General features: G+C 52.8%; 1 protein-coding gene across 1 annotated transcript; it reads right to left on the minus strand.

Moving 5' to 3' along the window:
• Positions 1 to 1,237: 1,237 nt before the first annotated feature.
• On the minus strand, positions 1,238 to 4,885 carry MAFA (MAF bZIP transcription factor A). Its single transcript, XM_067560070.1, has one exon. It carries the CDS (start codon positions 4,161 to 4,163, stop codon positions 3,249 to 3,251), a length of 915 nt encoding a protein of 304 aa, XP_067416171.1. The 5' UTR covers positions 4,164 to 4,885; the 3' UTR covers positions 1,238 to 3,248.
• Positions 4,886 to 21,775: the final 16,890 nt, after the last annotated feature.

Consider the following 21,775-nt stretch of genomic DNA (forward strand, 5'->3'; position numbering starts at 1 on the left):
TTTTAAAGTCATTCACTGCTTGGTCTTCTTTTATTTTTAAACTGCAGTTTAAAATATTCATTTGGGGTTTGGGGAGGATTTTTTTTGTTTTTTTAATTGAAAATTCCTCACAGTATCCAAAAGGGGAAATAAAATCATTTCTTGCCATTTAAAACAAAAGTTAATGGACTGCACTTTTGATCTGGGCATAAGAGAGACAGCATTAAAAGGTTCTTCAGGAGAGCATTCGTTTGGTGTGGAAATAATTCTTTGCTTAAAAAGAAAATGATTACACTGGCAAAGTGTGGGGGAAACGCTCTGACTTCTGATCAAATCCTCTCTCATTCTAAATCTCAGCATTGCAAAAAAAATAAAACGAAGGGTTAAAAATCCACTTAAAATAAAAAATAATCAATGTAATAAGTCCTTTTAAAAAAACAGTTTAAAATACCCAATATATCGATTCAGATATCAGTGTCTCCTTATTTAAAAAACAAAAAGTAAAACCACCACTTAATTCCAAGAACCTTCTCTTTTAAAATGTCAATTTTCAGCTATAGAAACAAACAAACAAACAAACAAACAAAAATCAGGCTAATAAATTGTGAGGCATTTCACGTGATTTCAAACCAAATCTTTGGAAATAGGAAAGGAGCAGAAAGAACTAAAATGTTGTCATAGATTTTTTTCCCCCATAGATGAAAACTTGGGAAGAAAAATGATCTGAGCCTAAATGTACATTTCCCACTATTTAATATCTTGCTCCTCCGACCATCCCAGCTGTATTTTCCAAGTGTGTCCTTTAAAACAGAAAGCCAGGCATAACCCGGGGGGAGAAGAAATAAGCGCCGCTTTAAAAGTGGACAAAACACTGACGCGTTGTTAAACGAATGTCCATTTTTACCACGCTGTCCAGATATGGCCAGTTTTTGGTTCATGTTTTAAAATAAAACGAATTTTTAATCTGGGAGTTTACGGAGTTTCATCCAGAGCCTCCCAAAACGAAGTCAAAGTCATTTCCTAACTAGTCATTCAGTCCGAGGGGTGCAGTTGCATACATGTCCCTTCCTTTGCATTGAAACTCAAACCCACATTTGGATCAGTCCATCCCATTTCATTTTGGGGCAAAGCAAAGAAACCAGTGTGCTTTAATTCCCCCCAGACATCTACTCCAAAAGACAGACAATCACCACTTTCACCAGTGCAAAGATTTCAAATGATTCCCCCTCCCTACAAAAACTAGGAAGGCAAAAAAAGGTGGGTCTGTCTAAAGAGATTTATTTTTCATTTGTCTGTAGCAAATGAAAGCGAAAATGAGTTTTTGCATCGACGCCTGAACACAAAGGAAACACAATTCAAAGAACAAACAAAAAAAGATATCGGTGGTTCTGAGGTTGCACTAGCCCACATGGCTCAGCGGCAGTTTATAGAAAAAGACCTAAGTGAAGCTCTAGCTGAACAGAAGTTTTATCTTGATGCAACAGTGTTAAAACCATCAGAAATCGAAACAGGTCATTGAAAACGCTCTGCACAAGCAGCACCGAAAATGCACCAGCTCCCAAAGCCCCCGAGGTGGGGGTTACTGGTTTTAAGACCTTTACATTTTCCCCAAGATTGCATTTTTAAAATAAGCAACTTGTTAAAAAACCCCAACTGCTTCTGCATATTTTTTTTACTTTCACACAAAGCATAATTGCAAGATTGCTTCTTCTTCTTTTTTTTTTTTTTGCAAGAAATGTTCATTTTCAAATCATCAAGGTTAAAATAATATTGTTTCCCAAGGGTTAATAAATAAATCTGGTGCATAGTGAGATAGCAGCCAACTGATTGCAGTCCATATATTACTATATTGCCTTTCAGGTCATCTTAGAATGTTAACTTTTTTTTTTCCAATATTTTTAACAGCATAGATAATTTTAAATCTCTATAAAACAACAGTATTATTTAATCCAATTGATTCCTGTATATAGTGCATTCGGCTTTTTCAACATAATTAAATTAATTCTTATATTATTTGCATGCTATTACATACAAACTTTTATTAAGACTTGTGATTTTTTTTAAATTTTTTTTTCCTTAAATCACCAAGCAAAATATAGGCTCAGAAAAAAAGGCAAAAAACCCTAACTAAACTCTACATATGTACAAGTGGACACCTTTAAATAAGTTAAGTCTGGCTCAGTTTCCTTTCTTAAAACAAGAAGAATTATTAGTAAGAAAAAGGAAGGAGATAAAAAGCAGGTAAACTCAACCCTTTTTTGGAGTCTGAAGTCCCGAGATACATATTCCAGTCCCTTTTGTGAGTGTTTTGCTGCTCTCTTCCACTGAGAGAGAAAACATCACTTGGCAAACATTTTAAGACTATGTGTTATTTAAGATGCACCCCAAAAAAAGTGCTGGCAAACTAAAAACTGACCGTTGGGGGGTGGGGGTGGGGGGGAATAAAACAAACAAAAACAAAATATTACCAAGAAAAAACTGGATCATGCTTTTTCTTCATCTGTTCTAGTAGAAAAGAACGGAAGATTATTGAAACACCATACATGTCCTGCATGCAGGATTGCTTAAAAAGTCTGCTAAGAACCACGGTTCCGTTGCACAGTTTCTTGGAAGAGTCCCTCGGACGCGGCTGCTAATTCGGGTGATTACTGAAGTGTACACAGGAGGGTTCCCTTATCACGCACTTTTTCTCCCAAAAGGGTTTTGGTTTGTTACCCAGTTTCCAGCAGAGAGGAAAAAAAAGTATCCCCCCTCCCCCCATTGCTCCAAGTCTTTAAAGTTCAGTTCGTCTTTTCCCCCCTCGCAAGCTTCTGTCTGAGTTCGTGTTAAGTTTTCGTATCACAACGCAAGTTAAGACGCAGGAGTGAGCGAGCGAGCGAGCGGGCGGGCGGAGGTGACGCTCACCTGGCTGCTTCTCCTCTCCAAGGCGCAGCTCGGGCTTCCTGGGCTCGGGGCGCCGGACACGCACACATTCGGGGGGCGCCGGGGAGCGTGGGAAAGGGCAGGAGAAGGCCTGGAAGGGGGGGGGGCTCCCTTCTGGAACGGTGCAGTCCAGCGCGGCCGGGTGGGAACCTCGCCCCTGCCTTTGTCCTCGGCGCGCCCGGCTTGTGCGCCCCGCTCCGCCAACACCCAGCACAAAAAGCAAAAGAAAACACAGAACTCTATCTACAGCAGCCCCTCCGGCGACCTGGGTACAGGGCGGCCGCGGAGAGGCCAGGCGGGACGGGAAAGGGGAGCCAAGGACCCCCCCCCCGAGCCCCGGTCCCCGTTCACATGAAGAACTCGGCCGAGCTTTTGGGGGCGGCCGGGGGGCCCGGCTCGCGGGGGAAGCCGCGGCCGGCCAGCTTCTCGTACTTCTCTTTGTACAGATCCCGCTCCTTGGCCAGCCGGGAGACCTCCTGCTTGAGCTGCTCCACCTGGCCCTGCAGCTGGCACTTCTCGCTCTCCAGGATGTGCCGCTGCTGGACCCGCTTGTAGCGGCAGGACTGCGCGTAGCCCCGGTTCTTCAGCGTGCGCCGCTTCTGCTTGAGGCGGATGACCTCCTCCTTGGTGAAGCCCCGCAGCTGGCGGTTCAGCTCCCGCACCGACATGCTGACCAGCTGGTCGTCGGAGAAGCGCTCCTCCAGCCGCAGGTGGGCCGGGTGGTGGTGGTGGTGGTGCGCGTGGTGATGCGCGTGGTGATGCGCGGGGTGCGCGTGGTGATGCGCCGGGTGGTGGTGCCCGGCCGGCGCCGCCGCCGCCGCCGCCGCCTCCTCGCCGGGGAAGGGCGGCTGGCCGCGGAAGGCCTCGTAGGCGTGCAACGGGTGCGGGTTGCCGATCAGCGCCTCCACCGCGTCCTCCGGGGTGAGGTTCAGCGCCTCCGGGTTGAGCGGGTGCGGGTAGCCGGACATCCAGTAGAGATCGTCCAGCGGCGCCTTGCCGCCCGCTGCGCCCGGGTGGGGCGGGCCGGCCCCCGCCTGGCCGCCGGGGCTGGGCGCGCAGAAGCTGGGCGAGGAAGGCACCGAGGAGCAGGGGGTGCTGAGCGGGGTGGAGGAGAGCGAGCCGGCCGGCAGGCGGTGGCAGAAGCGCTCGGCCTCGGGCGGCTCCTTCTTCACCTCGAACTTCATCAGGTCGAAGTCGTTGACGTACTCGATGGCCAGCGGGCTGGTGGGCAGCTCGCCGCTCATGGCCAGCTCCGAGGCCATCTCAGTCCATGCACAGCGCCGAGCACCGGCGCCGCCCCGCCTCCGCGCCCTCCGGAGGGGCCCAGGATCTTCGCCCCGACGGGCTCCCCCCCTTCTCCGGGGCTAGTCGAGCGGCGAGCCTGGGACGTTGGGATTCTCTTGCTTCCCTGCTGGGCTGGTTTGGGGGGGGCTGCCCCGGCCCGGCCCGGAGCCCACGGTGCTAGGGGGCAGGTTGCCCACGGTGCATAGGGGGGAGCCGCAGGAAGAGAGGCACGGAGACGCTGGAGGGGGCTGGGTGGGAAAGTTGCGCTCCCAGAGAAAGTTGCGCTCCCAGGCCCCCCCCTGGAATCCGGATCGGAGGGGGCAAGGCGCGTGGGAACAGCCGCTGCTGCGCCTGGTCCTCCCCACCCCCCCCGCAGGCCCCCAGCACACACGCACGCACACACACACACGCACACGCGGTGGCTTCTTTTCGGCCCCGGCGCTTCGCCGCTCCTGCGTCTCGGTCTCTGCCTCGCTCTCTGGCCGCCTCCTCGGCTGGGCAAAGCGCCTCCGGCACCAGCAGCAGCAGCAACTCTGCGGTGCAACTTGCAGCCGCCCCTCGCTCTCCCCGCAGGCTGGCTGCCGCTCGCTGCAAGGGTGCGGCCCCCCCTAGTTGCAACAGGGGGGCGTCGCTCTCTCTCTCTGCCTGGGGCCCCCTTTCCCTGCTCCCCTCACTCGGCTGCAGCTCCTCCAACTGCCGCTACTACTCCTCCCGCCTCGCCATGGCAAGTTATTTGAAGCCTTGCTGAACTGGGGGGGGAAAACTCTGCCTTTTATAGGGAGCAACGCCTGGCCCCGCCTCCCCGGGCGGAGGCAGCCGCCTCTCCACCTATAACAGCCCGTGCAATTTGCCTATCCCTATAGCAACCCTGGGGCCAGCTGTCAGTCTCCTGCGGGAACAGCTGTAAGGGGCGGGCGGGGTGGGGGGAAGCAGGGAAAAGGTCCCTCCAGTGGCCATGCAGGGAAATCGCATAAACAGAGCAAGGAATCTAGTGTAAGGGGCTGCTGGCTGCTTCCCCACAGCAAATCCAGAGCCCAGGGCTCCTTGCACAAGGAGGTTCTCTGAACAATTAGCTTAGCCTTAAGTGTATGCAAAAAAAAAAAACCAAGAAAGAAAAGCCAGGCGTTGTATAGGTTACTGTGTGCAAAATTCACAGATCTAGTCTAATAATTGTCTCCCTTGGAAATCATCGTCCCAGCGATGAGGGGAAATACGGTGAAGACAGATTTCCTGGCCCTTCATGGCCAGCTCTGCTCCTTGAGCTGGGCAGTAAAACTGGGTTCTCACTTTTTAACCTTACAGTGCACTGGTGGGAAAGGTTAACACCACTCTTCCGTCCGCCCCCAGTCCCGCCCGTCCTCCCTCCAGTCCCCGCAACACAAAACAACACACACAGGCAGGCAGCTGCGCAACAAGCTTGTCCATGCTTGCGATGCTGTTACACATAACTGTAATCCAAACTACACCCGCTCCAGTCCGTCCCACAGTCCCAGCACAGCTATGGAGCTGTAAAAACAACCAGGCAAACCACACAACACAGATGCACACGCCACAACAATGTGTCCACCCCCACTACTCTCTCTGTCTCTCTCTCTCTCTCACAAACACACACAGAGTCCACTGCATTCCTGGAGCTCTGTACAATAAAAACACACAGACACCAGTACACACATTGCACATAACTCCCACTACACCTATGAGCTATCTGCTACACGTAAATCACATATACCTTAATGCACACAAATCGCACATATCCAAGACACATTTCAATACACACTAGCTGCCACATCAATTGACACACCCCCCAACACTGTATTTTTTCCCAGTACCGCAAAGGGCAGCGAGCAGCCCAGGCATACATATGGCCCTGCCTGTGTACGCACACACACGTACACACACGCACATCTCCAGTCTGCCTGCCTCAAACCCTAACATGCACAACCAATACATCCAGGCTGACAAATTGCAGAAACCAAAGGCCCCCCTCCCCAGTGGTATTCAGTTCCCATGTCATACACGTCTGCCAGGGGTTGCGTTCTGGTTGATGTAAGCTGGCTAAAATGCCCAGCCTTTGCTCTCAGCAAATTGTAACTTTCCTACCTGGCTCAGCTGAGCAAAAGGAAAACCCTCCTTCAAAAGAGAAGGGAAAAACCCAGAACGTGGTTTATTGATTCCGAATATCTGCAGTGTCAGATTTTGCATGAATTACAGTCTAACAATCCATCTCGCTGCCGGGCTCATTGTCTCCCCATCAATCCCGGGTCCCTGCGCCAGCACCAAACCTGCTCCCCAGGCGCGGCTGTGCAGGCTGGTCTGCGGATAAGTCACCCTTACAGCTGACCCCCAAATCCTGTGCCAAAAATCCTCTAGTCACTGGCAAAAATCCCACAGCCACAGATTTAGCCAGGGGGGGATAAAAACCACAGCCATGTAGTTCTCATTCACCTCAACCGGGTTGGTCCACAGAGATAACGGCAGGATTTCCAAGTGGGGCACAGACCTATGGAAAGTCACTTCTGTTCCCCACCACTGCCCCGGAGAGGTAGGGATTCAGCTATTTTTGCACACAACACTCAGCTGAGTACTGACCAGGGGCAGAATCCCTTGCCCGAGTGTGAAGGCCCAGAGACTTTGTCCATGCTGCTCCAGGATGAGCGTCAGTTCATTTCATGCATGCACCCACCCTGGTGGCACAAGCAACGGGATGGGGTCCTGGTATCAGAGAGGCCAAACAAGAGCATACATGGACTCTGCTTGGGGAGGGAGCCCTTGGCCTGCTCTGAGTGTCTGGGGATGGAGGTATGTCAATGCGAAGACCATAGAAGATTAGAGTTGGAAGGGACCTCAGGAGGTCACCTAGTCCCACCCCCTGCTCAAAGCAGGACTAACCTCAGCTAAATCATCCCAGCCAGGGCTTTGTCAAGTCACAGCTTAAAAACCTTTAAGGATGGAGATTCCACCCCCCAACCCCAGGTAACCCATTCCAGTGCTTCACCACCCTCCCAGTGAAAAAGTTTTTCCTAATATCCAACCTAGACCTCCCCCACTGCAACTTGAGACCATTGCTCCTTGTTCTGTCATCTGCCACCACTGAGAACAGCCTAGCTCCATCCTCCCTGCAACCCCCTTTCAGGTAGTTAAAGGCTGCTATCAAATCCCCCCTCATTCTTCTCTTCTGCAATCTAAACAAGCCTAGTTCCCTCAACCTCTCCTCATAAGTCTTGTGCTCCAGCCCCCTCATCATTTTTGTTGTCCTCCGCTGGACTCTCTCCAATTTGTCAACATCCTTTCTGTAGTGGGGGGCCCAAAACTGGACACAATACTCCAAACGCAGCCTCACCAGTGCCGAATAGAGGGGAATAATCACTTCCCGTGATCTGCTGGCAATGCTCCTACTAATGCAGCCCAATATGCTATTAGCCTTCTTGGCAATAAGGGCACACTGCTGACTCATATCCAGCTTCTTGTCCACTGTAACCCCCAGGTCCTTTTCTGCAGAACTGCTGCGTAGCCCGTCGGTCCCCAGTCTGTAGCAGTGCATGGGATTCTTCTGTCCTAAGTGCAGGACTCTGCACTTGTCCTTGTTGAACCTCATCAGATTTCTTTTGGCCCAATTCTCCAATTTGCCTACATCACTCTGCATCCTATCCCTGCCACCCAGCGTATCTACCACTCCCCCCAGTTTAGTGTCATCTGCAAACTTGCTGAGGGTGCAATCTACCCCATCCTCCAGATCATTAATGATGTTAAACAAAACTGGCCCCAGCACCGACCCCTGGGGCACTCCGCTTGTTACCAGCTGCCAGCTAGACATAGAGCCATTGATCACTACCCGTTGAGCCAGATGATTTAGCCAGCTTTCCATCCACCTTATAGTCCATTCATCCAACCCATACCTCTTTAGCTTGCTGATAAGAATACTGTGGGAGACCAGAAGCTCCCAGGGTCTGACATTACTTGTAGAGTTTCTCCACAATTTAAGGGGAAGGAACACAGTGTGTCCCAAGCCAGACTATATTGATTGTGTGGCCACAGCAGTATTTCTCCTGGAAGGCGCAGGGTCCAACGGACTGTTTATGTAGCATATGCATCCTCCAGCCATGATCCATGCTGCACATGTGAACCTCAGAGCTCACCATGTTGGCTTGTGAACAAAACATGTTGGAAACCTTAGGGCAGGGGCCTGGGAGGTGGAAGGGGTTGACAAACCCGTGAGGGGCTGTCATTCTTGCAACTCTATCCACACTGTGGAAGAGCTGCAGAGTTTTTGCCCTGCCATATGCTGTGGTGCACTGAGAAGAACCAGGGGGACAGAACGACTAGTGAGGAGAGAAGAGGATAACTGGGAGTCAGTTCTGCTGCCCAATGGCTGCGTGACCCTGTGCACCACTCTGTGCCTCAGTTTCCCCACCTATACAACGGGAATAATGATACGTCCCCAGTTTTATAAAGTGTTTTGAGATCTACAGATGGAAGAACACTAAAGTATTAAAATATTACAGGTATTGAAGATTAAAAGATTGAAAAGATGGGAACAGATTAGTTTAGAGAGGAGACAAATAAGAAGGGCCGAAACAGAGGTATGTACAACAATGAATGAGAGAAAAGTGGTGAATTGGACACTCCTCCTACATAGTCTCTTATATACAAGAGCGAGGGGATGTCCTATGAAACTGAAGGCAGAAAATTTTAAACTGCTAAAAGAAAACACTTTCACTCAATGCATGGTTAGCCAGTGGAACTCACTGCCACATGATATCACCAAGATCAGGCGCTTAGCAGGATTAAAAAAAAAGGACTAGAGAATAGTCAAATCAGGCAAGATGAAAAATAAGGGAACTATCTCTGCAAGCTTTATATTTATATTTAACCAATTTAAATTGGTTTGATGTAAACCAATCACTAACTGATAGGAATTTCCTTCCTAATTCTCTTCTCAGGTTAGAATCACAGGGTTAGAAGGGACTGCAAGGGCCATCTAGTCTAATCCCCGGCCAAGACGCAGGATTTGTTGTGCCTAAACCATCCAAAGCAGATGACTGTCCAGCCTCCTTTTGAAAACCTTCAGTGAAGGAGCTTCCACGACCTTCCTAGGTAGACTGTTCCATTGCCCACAGCTGTCCACTGCGGTGTTTCCAGTACATCCCTCTGATGCATCTAGTGCTGGCCGTGGTCAGAGACAGGATACTGGACTAGATGAACCAGTCTGGGAATTCCCGTGTTCCTAAGGCTTCAGTAGGATATGAAAGCTCTGCAGTCAGTCTAATCTATGCAGAGTCTAATTATGCAGTTAGCCCATTAACCTCGCAAGATCCCAGTCTCAGCGGTATTCCTTTAAAACAATACTCCAGTACCCTACCTTAAGGGCCGCGGGACACCCCGGCAGTAACACTGTTGCCTGCTGTATTTGTTTAGAAGGGGTCCTGAAGAACACTCAAAATGGCTTTTAAAAATAAGATCTCTCTCCAAAATCCCACCCAACAGGCTGGCCTGGATTCAGAGCGAAAGACACGCCCCTGCCCCACGTCGGTCACTCACCCCTTGATACCGAGCGAGATATCTGCAAAGCAAAGGGCCTCCCGCTCAGACAGGCTCCGCACAGATCCTGCTGGCTCAGCAAAGGAGGACGCAGCGCTTGGTTGGCTCCGTTAGCCAGAGCTGCAATCCTGCGAGAAGCTGAACTCCAATCTCAACCGGGGTGAGGCGGAGGAGGAAAAATCTTTGTTCTCGCTTCTCCTTGGATCCCGGGGATTTGTTCCCAAAAAAACCAACTTCTCCTTCCCACTAGCAGCTGCACTGGTGGCTGGGTACGGGGGCTGGCTTTCTTTAATTAATGCCACAAAGCTGCTGTATTCTAATGATGTGTTATTTATTTAACTGCAGCCCCTCAGAGCCCCCGTCATGGACCAGGGCTCTATTCTGCCAGGTGCTGTACAAAACACAGTCCCTGCCTCAAATAGTTTACAATTGAAATACAAGATTTCCCGGCATACGGGGTGTTGCCGAGCCCGGAAAAAGCCTGCCTCTTTCCCTGGAAACCCACTCCCAGTAGCTGCTCTTTCCATGGAGTTCCACCGCACCAGTCACAAACCAGCACAGATCTTAAAAAGCATCAAAAATGGACCGTTCTAAGGTGGCTTGGCACCTAAAGACACAGCCTGGTTTTTCAGAGGCACTGAGCACGCCCAGCTCCCACTGAAGCGTTATTAACTGGAGCTTGGGAACATCAGCCACAATATTTAGGCATGTGAAGAGGTAGCAGGAGAAATCAGAAGCAAGAGCATTGCCTAGGCTCTTAATACATGCCCTAAATGGATTCAAAGCTGGCTAACTGATAGGTCTCAGCATGTCGTTGTAAATGATCATCGGTTCTTGGCCCTCTGGTATTTAACATTTCTGTTCTGACTGAGAAAGTGTGCAAGTGACACGAATTGGGGGAGTGGTAAATACCGGAGAGGACAGCTCCCTGACAAGGAGCAATCTGGATCGCTTGGTAGACTGGGTTAGAGGATGAGGGACTTTATCTTAGGAAGCAGCGACTCTGAAAAAGATTTGGTGGTCGGGGTGGATAATCACCAGTAGGACGCTGTAGCCAAAAGGGTTAATATGATCCTTGGATGCAGAAAATGGGAACTTGAGTCGGAGCAGAGGTTATTTTACCTCTATATCCAGCGCTGATGCAACCGCTGCTGGAATCCTGTGTCCAGTTCTGCTGTCCACAGTTCAAGAAGGATGTTGATAAATTGCAGAGGGTTCAGAGAAGAGCCACAAGAATGATTAAAAAACGTGACCTCGTGATAGACGCAGGGAGCTCAGGCTATTTAGCTTGACAAAGAGAAGGATAAGGGGTGACTTGACCACAGTCTATTAGCATCCATGCGGGGAACAAATCTTTGATAATGGGCTCTACGATCTAGCAGAAAAAGGCAGAACACGATCCAATGGCTGGAAGTTGAAGCTAGACAAATTCAGGCTGGAAATAAGGCGCAGTTTTTTAACGGTGAGGGTAATTAGCCATTGGCACAACTTACCAAGACTCATGGTGCATGGGCAGTGCATGCACTCCCTCTTCTGGGAGGCTAGCCCCGTGCCCCGCCCCTTCTGCCCGAGGCCACGCCCCCACCCCATCCCTTCGGCCCCACCTTCCCCGCTCTCGCCACCAGCGCCCAGAGCAGCCCCGAGCTCCCGGGAGCAAAAGGAGCAATGCGGTGGACGGCGTGGGAATGGGCAGAGCAGGGACGGAAAGAGGCGTGGCCACCAGGGCCCAGGAGTCCGGCAGCTTCGCCACTTATACTCGCCACCCATGTCATGTTGGATTCTCCGTCACTGACAATATTTAAATCAGGAGTGGCTGTTTTTCCAAAAGGAATGATTTGGGGGCAGGTCTCTGGGCTGGGTTAAACAGGAGGTCAGACGAGCTGATCACAATGGAAGCTAGGAATGTGAGATGTCCGGTGTTCAAATACTTCTGAAAATCATTGCACAGAAAGTACTGAACAAGGAACTTCATTAGAGCAGGGGAAACAGTGCTATCCCGTCAGCTACTCTCACTCCACTTCCCTGTAGTGCTTCCGCCCCCCCCCGGGTCTCATCCCACATCCCCGCCTGCCCAGCCCTGCTGTGACAGGTTTAAAGAAACAGCACACACATCCTCGCACCCCTCACCGCACAAGTCGATCGGACGGGCAGTGACATCCATCATCGCTACAGCTGCATCAAAGGCACAAAAATAAATAAATAAATAAATAAAACAAACAGGTGGCAAAAAAGGGAACTGGATTTTTAAAATGCCTTCGGGTCGAAATCAGTGTGAGGCGTAACTCGTCACAGAAAGAAGAGGGGAATTTGTTTTGTTTTGAAGAGTATGGGCTGGATTTTCAAACCCACACACACCGTGACAAATATCCGGCCCCACATTTTTAATCCGATGGTGACCTATGAGAGCACAGTCCATGCAACAAGTAAATCACTTGATAGTGTTTTCAACAGACCTGCACTGCAGAGACAAATGCTCTTACAAGAGAGAAGCTGTGCTGTAAAAACAGCTGTGTGGATAAACTGCATTAACCCTCCCTAAGTGGTTGCAGAGCAGTAGCGGGTGTCCTAGGACTCTGCAACGGCCAGAGAAGCGCCCGCCCCAGAGAATCCCACCTGGCTTTTTCCGAGCCCAGTGCATCCTGGGGCAACTTGGAGAGTTTCAGGAACACTGTGCGAATACCTTCGCACTGCAGAGACAACTGGCAAAGTTCAGTCACGTATCTCACCAGTGGGGCTCAGTCTCTGGGTTTCCGGAGTGGCTGGTAACCTGAGACGTAACAGGGCCTTCCGGAATGAGAGGGTCCATTTTGCTCTGGTCTGCACCATAAATGCGACGACAGTGGAGACGGTGATTTCCACTGGCGTAATCAGAGCAGCGTCCGGTCCCGAGTTCAGAACCACACTTTGCTCCCTCACCTGGCCAGCTGACGCCCCGGCCGCTACGCTGTGCCGCTGGCTTTGGCCGAGCAGATCTGCAGAGGCCTTTCAAAGGAGAGAGCAATGCTTTTAAAGGAGGGAGCCAATCTGGGAGTTGCCTGCAGCAGCCTGTGGCCAAGGGAGAATCAGTTCCCAGCTACGCTGGGAGAAATCTCCCCAAAAACCAATCTCCCCAGTTCAGCAGTTCCACCTGGAAACTGGAGTCTCCTTTATGTGCTGCCTGCTTGGAGATGCAGAGCCCACAACATAATGCGTCCCTGGGCCCCCTCCTCCGCCCAGACGCTGGCTAAAGTCCCTCATTCCCAGCCAAGCCCCGGGCTCTTCAATTTAACCCTTCGCAAACTGCAGTCTGGGAACAAGCGCCCAGCTTCAGAGGGGAGAAGGGAGTAAAAGATTCTGGGAAACGTGCAGGAGAGTCACTGCCCAGTCTTGCAAGCCCTCAACGCCTTCCATGGAAGTCAGCAGGACTGAAGGGCGTTCAGCACCTGGCCGGACGGGCCGTGCAGGTGGCTGGAGCGACCAGAGGCACTGCCATCTTGTGGCTGTTTACAGGCGTACAGCGTTTTGCAAGGACGGAATCTGCTTCGTCTCTGGCCGGCCCAAAACCGCCTGCGATCCAGCCCCTCGTGGATCATCCGTGGCATCAGCGCCGTGGCGCCAGCCTAGCTCCTGGAACAGCAGCTGGTAGCCAGGCCTCTGCCCCAAAGCCCGTGTATTTGCACCGGAACACGGGGCCTTCCCACGCAGAGCCCTCGCGCCCACAAAGACCACAAACAAGGAGGGGGGAATACAGGTGAGTTCCCCGGCGAGCCAGAACACAAGGAAGCTGTCATGAGAAGGGGGTCCTGGCCAGCAGTCGCTCCTGATCTCCACGGGTGTTCGCCTGCACAGAGCAGCGGTTTGTCTACGTGGCTCATGAAGCTTCGAGCGCAAGCCCCTGTTCCGTCCACACACACGTGGGGTCAGCAAACACTCAGGACCCGGCTCCTAGGACCCTTGCAGGGAAAGGGGGGATGCTCAGAGCCCGAGTCCTGCTGTGACTCGTGACTTTGCAGTGTGGATGCAGCTCCAGCCGCAGCCGCGAGTCAGAAGGGCTGCGTGGCGCAGTATGAACACGGCCACGGGACCCAGATCCAGCAACTGTACATCCAGGTTTCCAATGCCGTGTTGCAGACCTGCCTCATGGAGCTCAGCTCACTGTGATCTGCTAAAGGAGCTTTCTATGCCCTGTTTGCACAGCTCCGTCTCCTCGGGATGGAAAGAAAGATTCAGCCAGACAGACTGACCTAAGTGAACATCTCATTTTTGCTTGGTCAGGACTTTGAGGGGAGACCTAGAATCATAGAGTTGGAAGGGACCTCAGGAGGTCATCTAGTCCAACCCCCTGCTCAAAGCAGGATTGACCTGAGTACCACACTGCCCCGTCTCCCCTTATCCAGGATCAGTATGAGTCACTTAGCTCATCGCCTCCCATAGGATCTCTGCCCATATGCACATTTGGTTTTGGTTTTGCATCCCTGCCCATCCTGGCTAATAGCCATTGATGGATCTATCCTCCAGAACTTATCTAGTTCTTTTTTGAAACCCGTTACAGTCTTCGCTTCCTGTGGCAAGGAGTTCCACAGATTGACTGTGTGCTGTGTGAAGAAATACTTCCTGATGTTCGTTTTAAACCTGCTGCCAATTAATATATGTCGTTTTTGAGCTGGGGTGACCAGATCTGCATGCAGTATTCAAGATGTGGGCACACCATGGATTTATAAAGATGGCGATATGATGTTTTCTGTCTTATTATCTATCCCTAATGATCCCCAACATTCTGATAGCTTTTTTGGCTGCTGCTGCACGTCGAGTGGATGTTTTCAGAGAACTCTCCACGATGACTCCAAGATCTCTTTCTTGAGTGGTAACAGCTAATTTAGACCCCATCCTTTTAATGTATAGTTGGAGTTAAGTTTTCCAATGTGCATTACTTTGCACATATTAACATTGAATTTCATCTGCCGTTTTGGTGCCCAGTTTTGTGAGATCCCTTTGTAACTCCTCGCAGTCTGCTTTGGCCCTTGTCTTGAGTAGTTTTGTATCAACATTTAAGGAGCAATCTGTCCATCCAGGGTCTTTTGTGGCCCCCGCACTGCAGCATTCTGAGCATCTCACAAGCATTAATGAATTTATCCTCGCCGGCCCCTGTGAGGGAGGGCAATATCTTACAGTGAGGCCCAGAGAGATGAAGCAACTTGCCAAAGGTCACACAGGACACCAGTGGCAGGGCCAGGAATCAAACCCAGCTCTCTCAAGCCTCAGTCTGATGCCTTAAACATAAGACCAGGCTTGTGTTTCTGAGTAAGTAAAACAACACTAGTCAGGTTCTCTCTCTTTGCCTAAATCCCATTTGCTTTGGGCCCTGGACTCATCCGAAGGATAAATTGGAAGAAGATTTCAGTTACTTCACACCTGGGGCAATTTGTAACAAAATAACCGACATTTCCTGCTCATTTAGAGGAGAAAACAGCCAATTATTGACATGCTCAGTGCTGGTGTATCAGAATTCATAAGGGGTCAGTCCATGCAGGTTTAGAAATTAGCGCCAGTTTATAAAAATCCACTGATCCTCATTAGACCTGCGTGCGATTTTTCTCCTCTATCCTCTCTTCTTATTTTTAGTGCTACAAAACTCTCAGCCGGCTCCCTGCAGCCAGCGTCGCTTCCAGCCACGATGCTGCGGGGAGGACTGTCAATGCAACAGTTTGGTTGAGTGGACTCAGCACAGGATGGGTTAAGCAATGGCTGGGTTCCAATCCCGGCTCTGGCACTGACTACCTACCGTGGCCTTATTCAAGTCACTCAGCCCATGTGCCTCAGTTTGCCCATCTGGAATGTGGGTGATAAAACACTGAGCTATCACGCAGCGGGACTGAGTTCAAGGGAAGGGATACCATGCATCAGAAGGTGCCCCAAACCCTAAGGGCTTAGCATCCCTGAGACCCCAATTAATTTGGCGCAATCCTGCAAAGAGGAGGGGACTGCCCGTCAGGAGTGGGGGCACTGGCAGAGCTGAAGGGAAGATGTGATGCAGAGCTGTGCTGAGAGCCCAGACTGGCAATAGGAGGGGCTGCATCTCAGGACAGAAGTGACTCCCCCCCATGTGCAGGCATGTGTGTGTATTATGCCTCCCGCCAGCACTAACGCCTCCCAGTTTAATAAAACCACGGACCCTCGGTGGAAGGTAAACGCGGCTAACCAGTGCAGCGAAAACCACGGCTCAGTGACTGCCCCCGCAGGCTGGGGTCTGCTGGGGGCTCGTTAACGCAAACGATGAAGCAGAGAATAAAGCTGTCAGGGAAAACATGCCCTCTGGATGACATCCCAGCCGCCCTGCTGAGCACCGGCTCCCCAGAGACTCCTAGCAGGCCGTGGAAAATCTCTCAGTCTCTTGCCGCCTAAGGCTGCGACTTAAAGATGATGCCGGCAGGGAGGAGTGGGCACAGACAGACCCCAAACCTTGCTGCTGTAACGACTGGCATCTGTGAGAGTAATGCCCCGTGCACAGCGCCCCCAATCTGCAGCCACGGGAATAGCATCCCCTTTGCACCAGCGACATGATCCGAAGGGCTCAGATCCCTGGATGCCCCATCACCATCTGTCTCCAGGCTTCTCTGTCCAGCCAACAGTGCAGGTTCCCTCCCCTGGCCCTGGCCAGCAAGAGGCTGATGAGACATAGAAGGCAGCCAGAAGCAGGGAACGTTTATAACGGAGGAGAGGAAAGGGCATGTGAACGACCCTAGCCCTGCACCCACGCGTGAGTACGGCCACACGCCCACGTGCGAACTTCAGCACCTGGCCGCGCCCGTCCACGTGCAAATGAGACAGCTGCCGTCTTGGCCAACACACCGGGGATTGAATCAGGGACTTGTGGAGAGAAAAGCCAGAAGCTCCGGAGGCTGGGCTGCAGCGCCGGGCTCCGTAGCAGAGGTTTTAGCAGACTCCTGTCCTCGATGGATTTGGTGCAGAGGACGACGTACCACACCCTGACCGGCGGCTTACACCACTTCCCTCACGCTTGTACAGACCCCCGTGGGTGCACACACATCCCCCTACGCCCACACGGACACGCCCCTACCTCTGCATGCGTGCACACAATCTGCATGCACCCCTGGGAGCCAGAGACATCCACCCTCCTGCATGCCCCCAACCAGGGGATACACCTCTAGTGCACCCAGCCTGCACCGCTCCCCAGTGCCCAGGACATTGCTCGGCGGATCCTGTGACGCTTCTCAGTAACAGAGTGGGCACCCAGCCCAAGCCACAGGAGCCCTGCTGCCTTCCACTGGAGCTGGGGGGGCCGGTGCCCACTGGAGGGCAAAGCGCCACCACTCAGGCTCTCTCCTTGGAGAGCATTAACCCTCTGCAGCTGGCTTTCGAGGCTGGGCAAGCCCAGCCGCCTCCTCCCTCCCTTTCTCCGGGGAGCGTCTTACCCTCAGTTGACTGCGTCCAGGCTCTGCCAGCTGGTGGAGAGCCCGGCCATTAGAAAGCATAATTACCGTGCTGCCAGCAGAGACCGGGGCCGTCTCTTCGAGCCTGGCACGCCAGGAGCTGCGCTCTTCGTTCAAGGCACCGGCCGGCCCTCCCCTGGGAAGGTCACAGGGGGCCAGCTCGTTCCCTGGCTAGAGGCCTGCAGAGCCAGACCTCGCGGTGGGACACAGATCCCTTTCCCTGGCAGATCGGGACAACAGCAGGAGGGTTTTTCAGAGGTTCCCTCGCACTCAGAGGCAGCTGAATAAAGCAGCCCTGGAGCCCGAGCTGTTTTTGCGAGGTGACTTCTCACCCCTCAGCCCCCCAAAAAATACAAGCGAGGCAAATGTTACAGAAACGAGGCAGCGCCGATTTCTCAGCAACTGCCCCCAAAACTCCCACTCAACAAAAGACCTGACACAGAGGGCCCAAACCTGCTGAGCTCCCAGTGGGAGTTTTGCCCAAGTAAAGACTTTCGAATCAGGGCCACGACCTCTTACAGTCCTTGGTCCTGTCGGAAAAGGCTGGCTTTGGGGTTATTCCAGCCAGGGCTGTGCAGACTTGTCCAGGAGAAGCCAGAAAGGACCGCCGAGGCCAAGAGAACACACCGGGCACGTGAGCAAATTTCCCAATTTGCCCCCATGATTCGCCTTCACTTCGTGTCCCAGCCTGTGGTGTCGCCGTACGCTGTGAGATGGCTCTCACGTTCCCCTCCAGAGGTGGCCGCACTTGGCTGACGGGGAAGGCAGTTACCTTTGTGCATAGAGTGACAAAGCGACGAGGGATTCTTTGGGCTGAAGCAGAGCCGCGTAAATTAAAGTTATTATAGAAATAGAACATTATTATTAGTGCTTATGTGCTCCAGGATAAGTCACGTACAGAGGCCCGGAGCAGGCAGTGGTAACACCTGGATGTTTTGACAGATGGTTACGGAGCAACCAACATTATCCTGCCCCTTTACGATGTCGCACCCGACACTGATGATTCTACCACAGCAGCAGTGGGAAAAGCTGGCAAGTAGAAAACATCAGCCAGGAGTTCCCCAGATACACCACAGCATATGCTCAGGGACTCCCAGCCAATTTGCTGCTCCTCATCCAGTGCACCGCAGTCCTGACCTGCAGCACCCCATGGCATGTGTCTACGGTGAGGAACCACTAAACAGGGAACTTCATTAGGCTAAGAATGACTACTTCTCTGTACTGCTTCTGCCTAGAACTTCCCCAGCCAGCACCTGCCCAGCTTCCTGCTATCGATTTAAAGAAACAGGTCACAGATCCTCAGAGAACCGTAGGGGGGTCATCTAGTCTACCCCTGGCCAAGCTGCAGGATTTGTCGTGGCTAAACCATCCAAGACAGACGACTATCCAGCCTCCTATTGGAAACTTCCACAGTCTCCTTAGGTGCTCTGTTCCACTGTCCAACGCTTCTTGCAGTTAGGACGTTTTTTCCTGAGAGTTCATCTAAATCTGCCGTGCTGTAGTTTGATCCCATTGCCTCCGGTCCTGCCCTCTGCGGCAAAAGGAACAACTTTTCTCCATCTTTTTTAAGAGAGGCTTTCAAGTATTTGGAGACCGCTACGTCCACCTTTGATCTCCTCTCTTCCAAACTAAACATACCCAGTTCCGTCAGCCTTTGCTCAGATGAGTTGCCTTCCCTCCCTTTGACCAGCTTTGTCGCTCGCCTCTGGAGCCTTTCCACTTTCTCTAAATCCTTTCTATGCACTGGTGAGCAAAACTGGACACAGCACTCTGGCTGAGGCCTACCCAGCACCGAATAGAGCGGGCTATCCCCTCCCGTGACTTGCATGCAACGCCTCTGTTAATGCAACCCAAAACTGCATGTGCTTTTGTTTGCAACACATTGCATTGCTGGTTCATGTTGAGGTTGTGAGCCGCCACAACTCCCTGATCCCTCTCGGCAGCGTCGCTGCCAAGCCAGTTTTCCCCTACTCTGTATTTGTGCATTTGGTTCTTCTGCCCTAAATGTAGCACTTTACATTTGTCTTTGTTGAATTTCATTTTGTCGTCTATAGCCCCCTGCTCCAGTTTATCAAGATCCCTTTGAGTTTTAGCTCCATCCTCCAAAGTGTTCGCAAACCCCTCCTCCCCCCAGCTTTGTGCCATCTGCAGATTGGGTCAGTCTGCTCTCTATTCCTATGTCCAGCTCATGGATAAAGGTGTTAAATAACCCCGGACCCAGATCAGCGCCCAGTGGAACCCCACTTGAGACCTCCCTCCAATCTGACATCCTTCCATTCATAGTTATTCTTCCTTTGCAGTTGTTTAACCAATGATGGTCGTTCCGCCAAGCCTGCATTTCTCCCCCTGGCTGTTCCAGTACTCAGCCTCCAAAACCCACCACAAACGTCGCCACCTTTCGTTCCAAGTAGGAGACAGACCTCTTCACCCTGCCTTGCTAACGGCAACACGAAGCCCAGTTTAAAGGTGATTTTTACTATTGAAATCTCATGCAATTTCCCCCAGGGGAAGGAAGGACAAACCACACGTGACAGATGCCGGACACATCCCTTAACGTACTCCTGGAAGGTGCTCAGAGGGTAGGGGGTGAGGGGTGGGATGAGCTACAGCACAAGCTGGGGTTGGATAGTTTTAGGATAAGACGGGGCCGGCCAATCCTGCCACATTGTACAAACGTTTTGTGACGCAGACAAACGGGAACGTGGCAAAGACTCGCCAAACTCATTGCATGATTTGGATCCACATCTGACGTCCGCTCTGAAAAGCGAACAGGTGGGAATCGCCTCCTTCCAGCTCCAGACAGAGGCGTAGCATGGTGTTGCGGGGCGATGGGTGGGAGGGACGAGCCCCTGGTAACCTCGCCTCCCATTTGCCCCATGCCCTCGCACCCAGGACGCTGTGTGCGCACATTTACATGGAGAGAGACAGCACGTGGAAGGAAGAAGAAGCTCCTCCACCAGCCAGGGGCAGGGGGAGCGGAGAGCAGCCGAAATCCCCTGCTGCTTTGGAGCACTTTGTGCCCAGCCCTCGTTCTGGCAGGAGGTTGGGCCAAGCCTCACAAAGCCCCATGTCCAATGCTGACGGGCTAGGTCAGAGTCCCGGCAAGGGGCTGGAGGGATCACGGTGGGAGGTGGCGGCCCTAGGTGGGTGCAGAGTCACCCTCCCCCCACCCAGCAAGAGTTGCCACTTTTCTAATGGCTGATAACCAGACTCCCGAGGCCCCGCCTCCTGCCCCGCCTCTTCCCTCAAGGCCCCGCCCCTTCCCTCAAGGCCCCGCCCCCATCACTCGCTCCTCTCTCCCCAGGGCTCGCTGGATGGTCTCAAAGAACCTGCCCGCGGGTAGGAGGCAGCCCCGGCTGAGCCGGGCTGACACAGGTTCATGACCTCCTCCCGTCCCGCGGTACCCAGCCTTCTGGTTCGGGTGCCATGTCAGGGTTGTCAGGTCCCCAAACACCAGGCATCTGGCAACCCTCTATAGGCACCCGGACACGGAAGCCAAAACCCAGATGGGTGGCCACCCGCCCCCGGCCGGGGGAGCACCGAGCGACTCGGCACAGCTGCCGAAGGCCGCGCCGCTCGAGCAGGGGCGCGCCGAGGGAGGCAGACGGCGTGGCGAGGCGGCGCGGGCCAGGACGAGCCGTGTCACTAATAAACAGGAGTCTGAGGACGCGGGCACATGACGGGCTGCTTTGTCCCTCCGCCCTAAACACGCGGCTTGAAGCCGTCAGGCCTCTGCTCCAGCGTGGTGGCCTAGGGGCCTCTGGGACTTTTTAGCATCCTTTCCCTCCTCCCTCCGCCGTGTCTGACAGCCTCCAACTTAACAAACCGCCCCACACACACCCCCGCCACCATGCACTAGGGACAACAATCACTACTCCGAGTCTTAAACAAATGCTAGATTGTGCGAACGCCCCGACGGTGCGAACTGCCCTTCCCTGGAGACCTTTCGGGGGTCAGAGGAGCTGCTTTCCAGGGTCAGGCCTTCATCCAGGTACAGCAAGAACGACCCAGATCGGGGCCGGGGCAGTGACCTGGGAACAAACCCCTCGGGGGTCCCTTGCGTCAGTCCCGCTGTCCCCGCAGCATCGCCCGCTGTCCCCGCACAGTCACCGCTGAGACTCACCCATCGGAAACGTGGAGCCCTCCAGCGGCTGCGCTCAGAGAGCCGGTCACTCTCCAGGGTGGGACCCAGCAGCTGGTGCACGCTCTGCGGGCAGGGTGTGGGTTCCTTGCAGATCCGAGGGGTAGATCTGATGGCTCCATGGCTCTGGGGCAGGCTGGGAGGATCAGGGACGAGCCTGGAGCCCCCTTCTACCTGCTTGGAGATCCACCCACCCTTGTAACCTGTGCAGGCCCCCAGATTTTGTTCTCCCCTTGAGCCGGGTGCCCCAGTCCCACCCCACTGCAGGCTGGGTGCAAGAGGCAAGGAGAGGCTGCTGGGGGCTCTTGTAGATGGTCCCAAGCTGCCATTCACATGGTCTCATTTTCAGCCGCCCTCCTCCCCTACCCTGGCCCCAAAGGCAGGGTCCCTGCCCCAGGTGATGATGGCGTCCGGGTGCCCCCCCGCTGCTCCCCAAGGCAGCATGCAGTGAGTACTGTGGTCACCCAAGGACCCGTATGTG

This window comes from Emydura macquarii, unplaced genomic scaffold (genome assembly GCF_026122565.2).
Source record: "Emydura macquarii macquarii isolate MOO-44397 ecotype Brisbane River unplaced genomic scaffold, CSIRO-AGI_Emac_v2 contig_2246, whole genome shotgun sequence".
In the NCBI taxonomy this organism is placed as follows: Eukaryota; Metazoa; Chordata; order Testudines; family Chelidae; genus Emydura; species Emydura macquarii.

What these genes read in the sequence shown, in the direction of transcription:
- MAFA (XM_067560070.1), bottom strand. Translation starts at nt 4,163, where the DNA reads ATGGCCTCGGAGCTGGCCATGAGCGGCGAGCTGCCCACCAGCCCGCTG.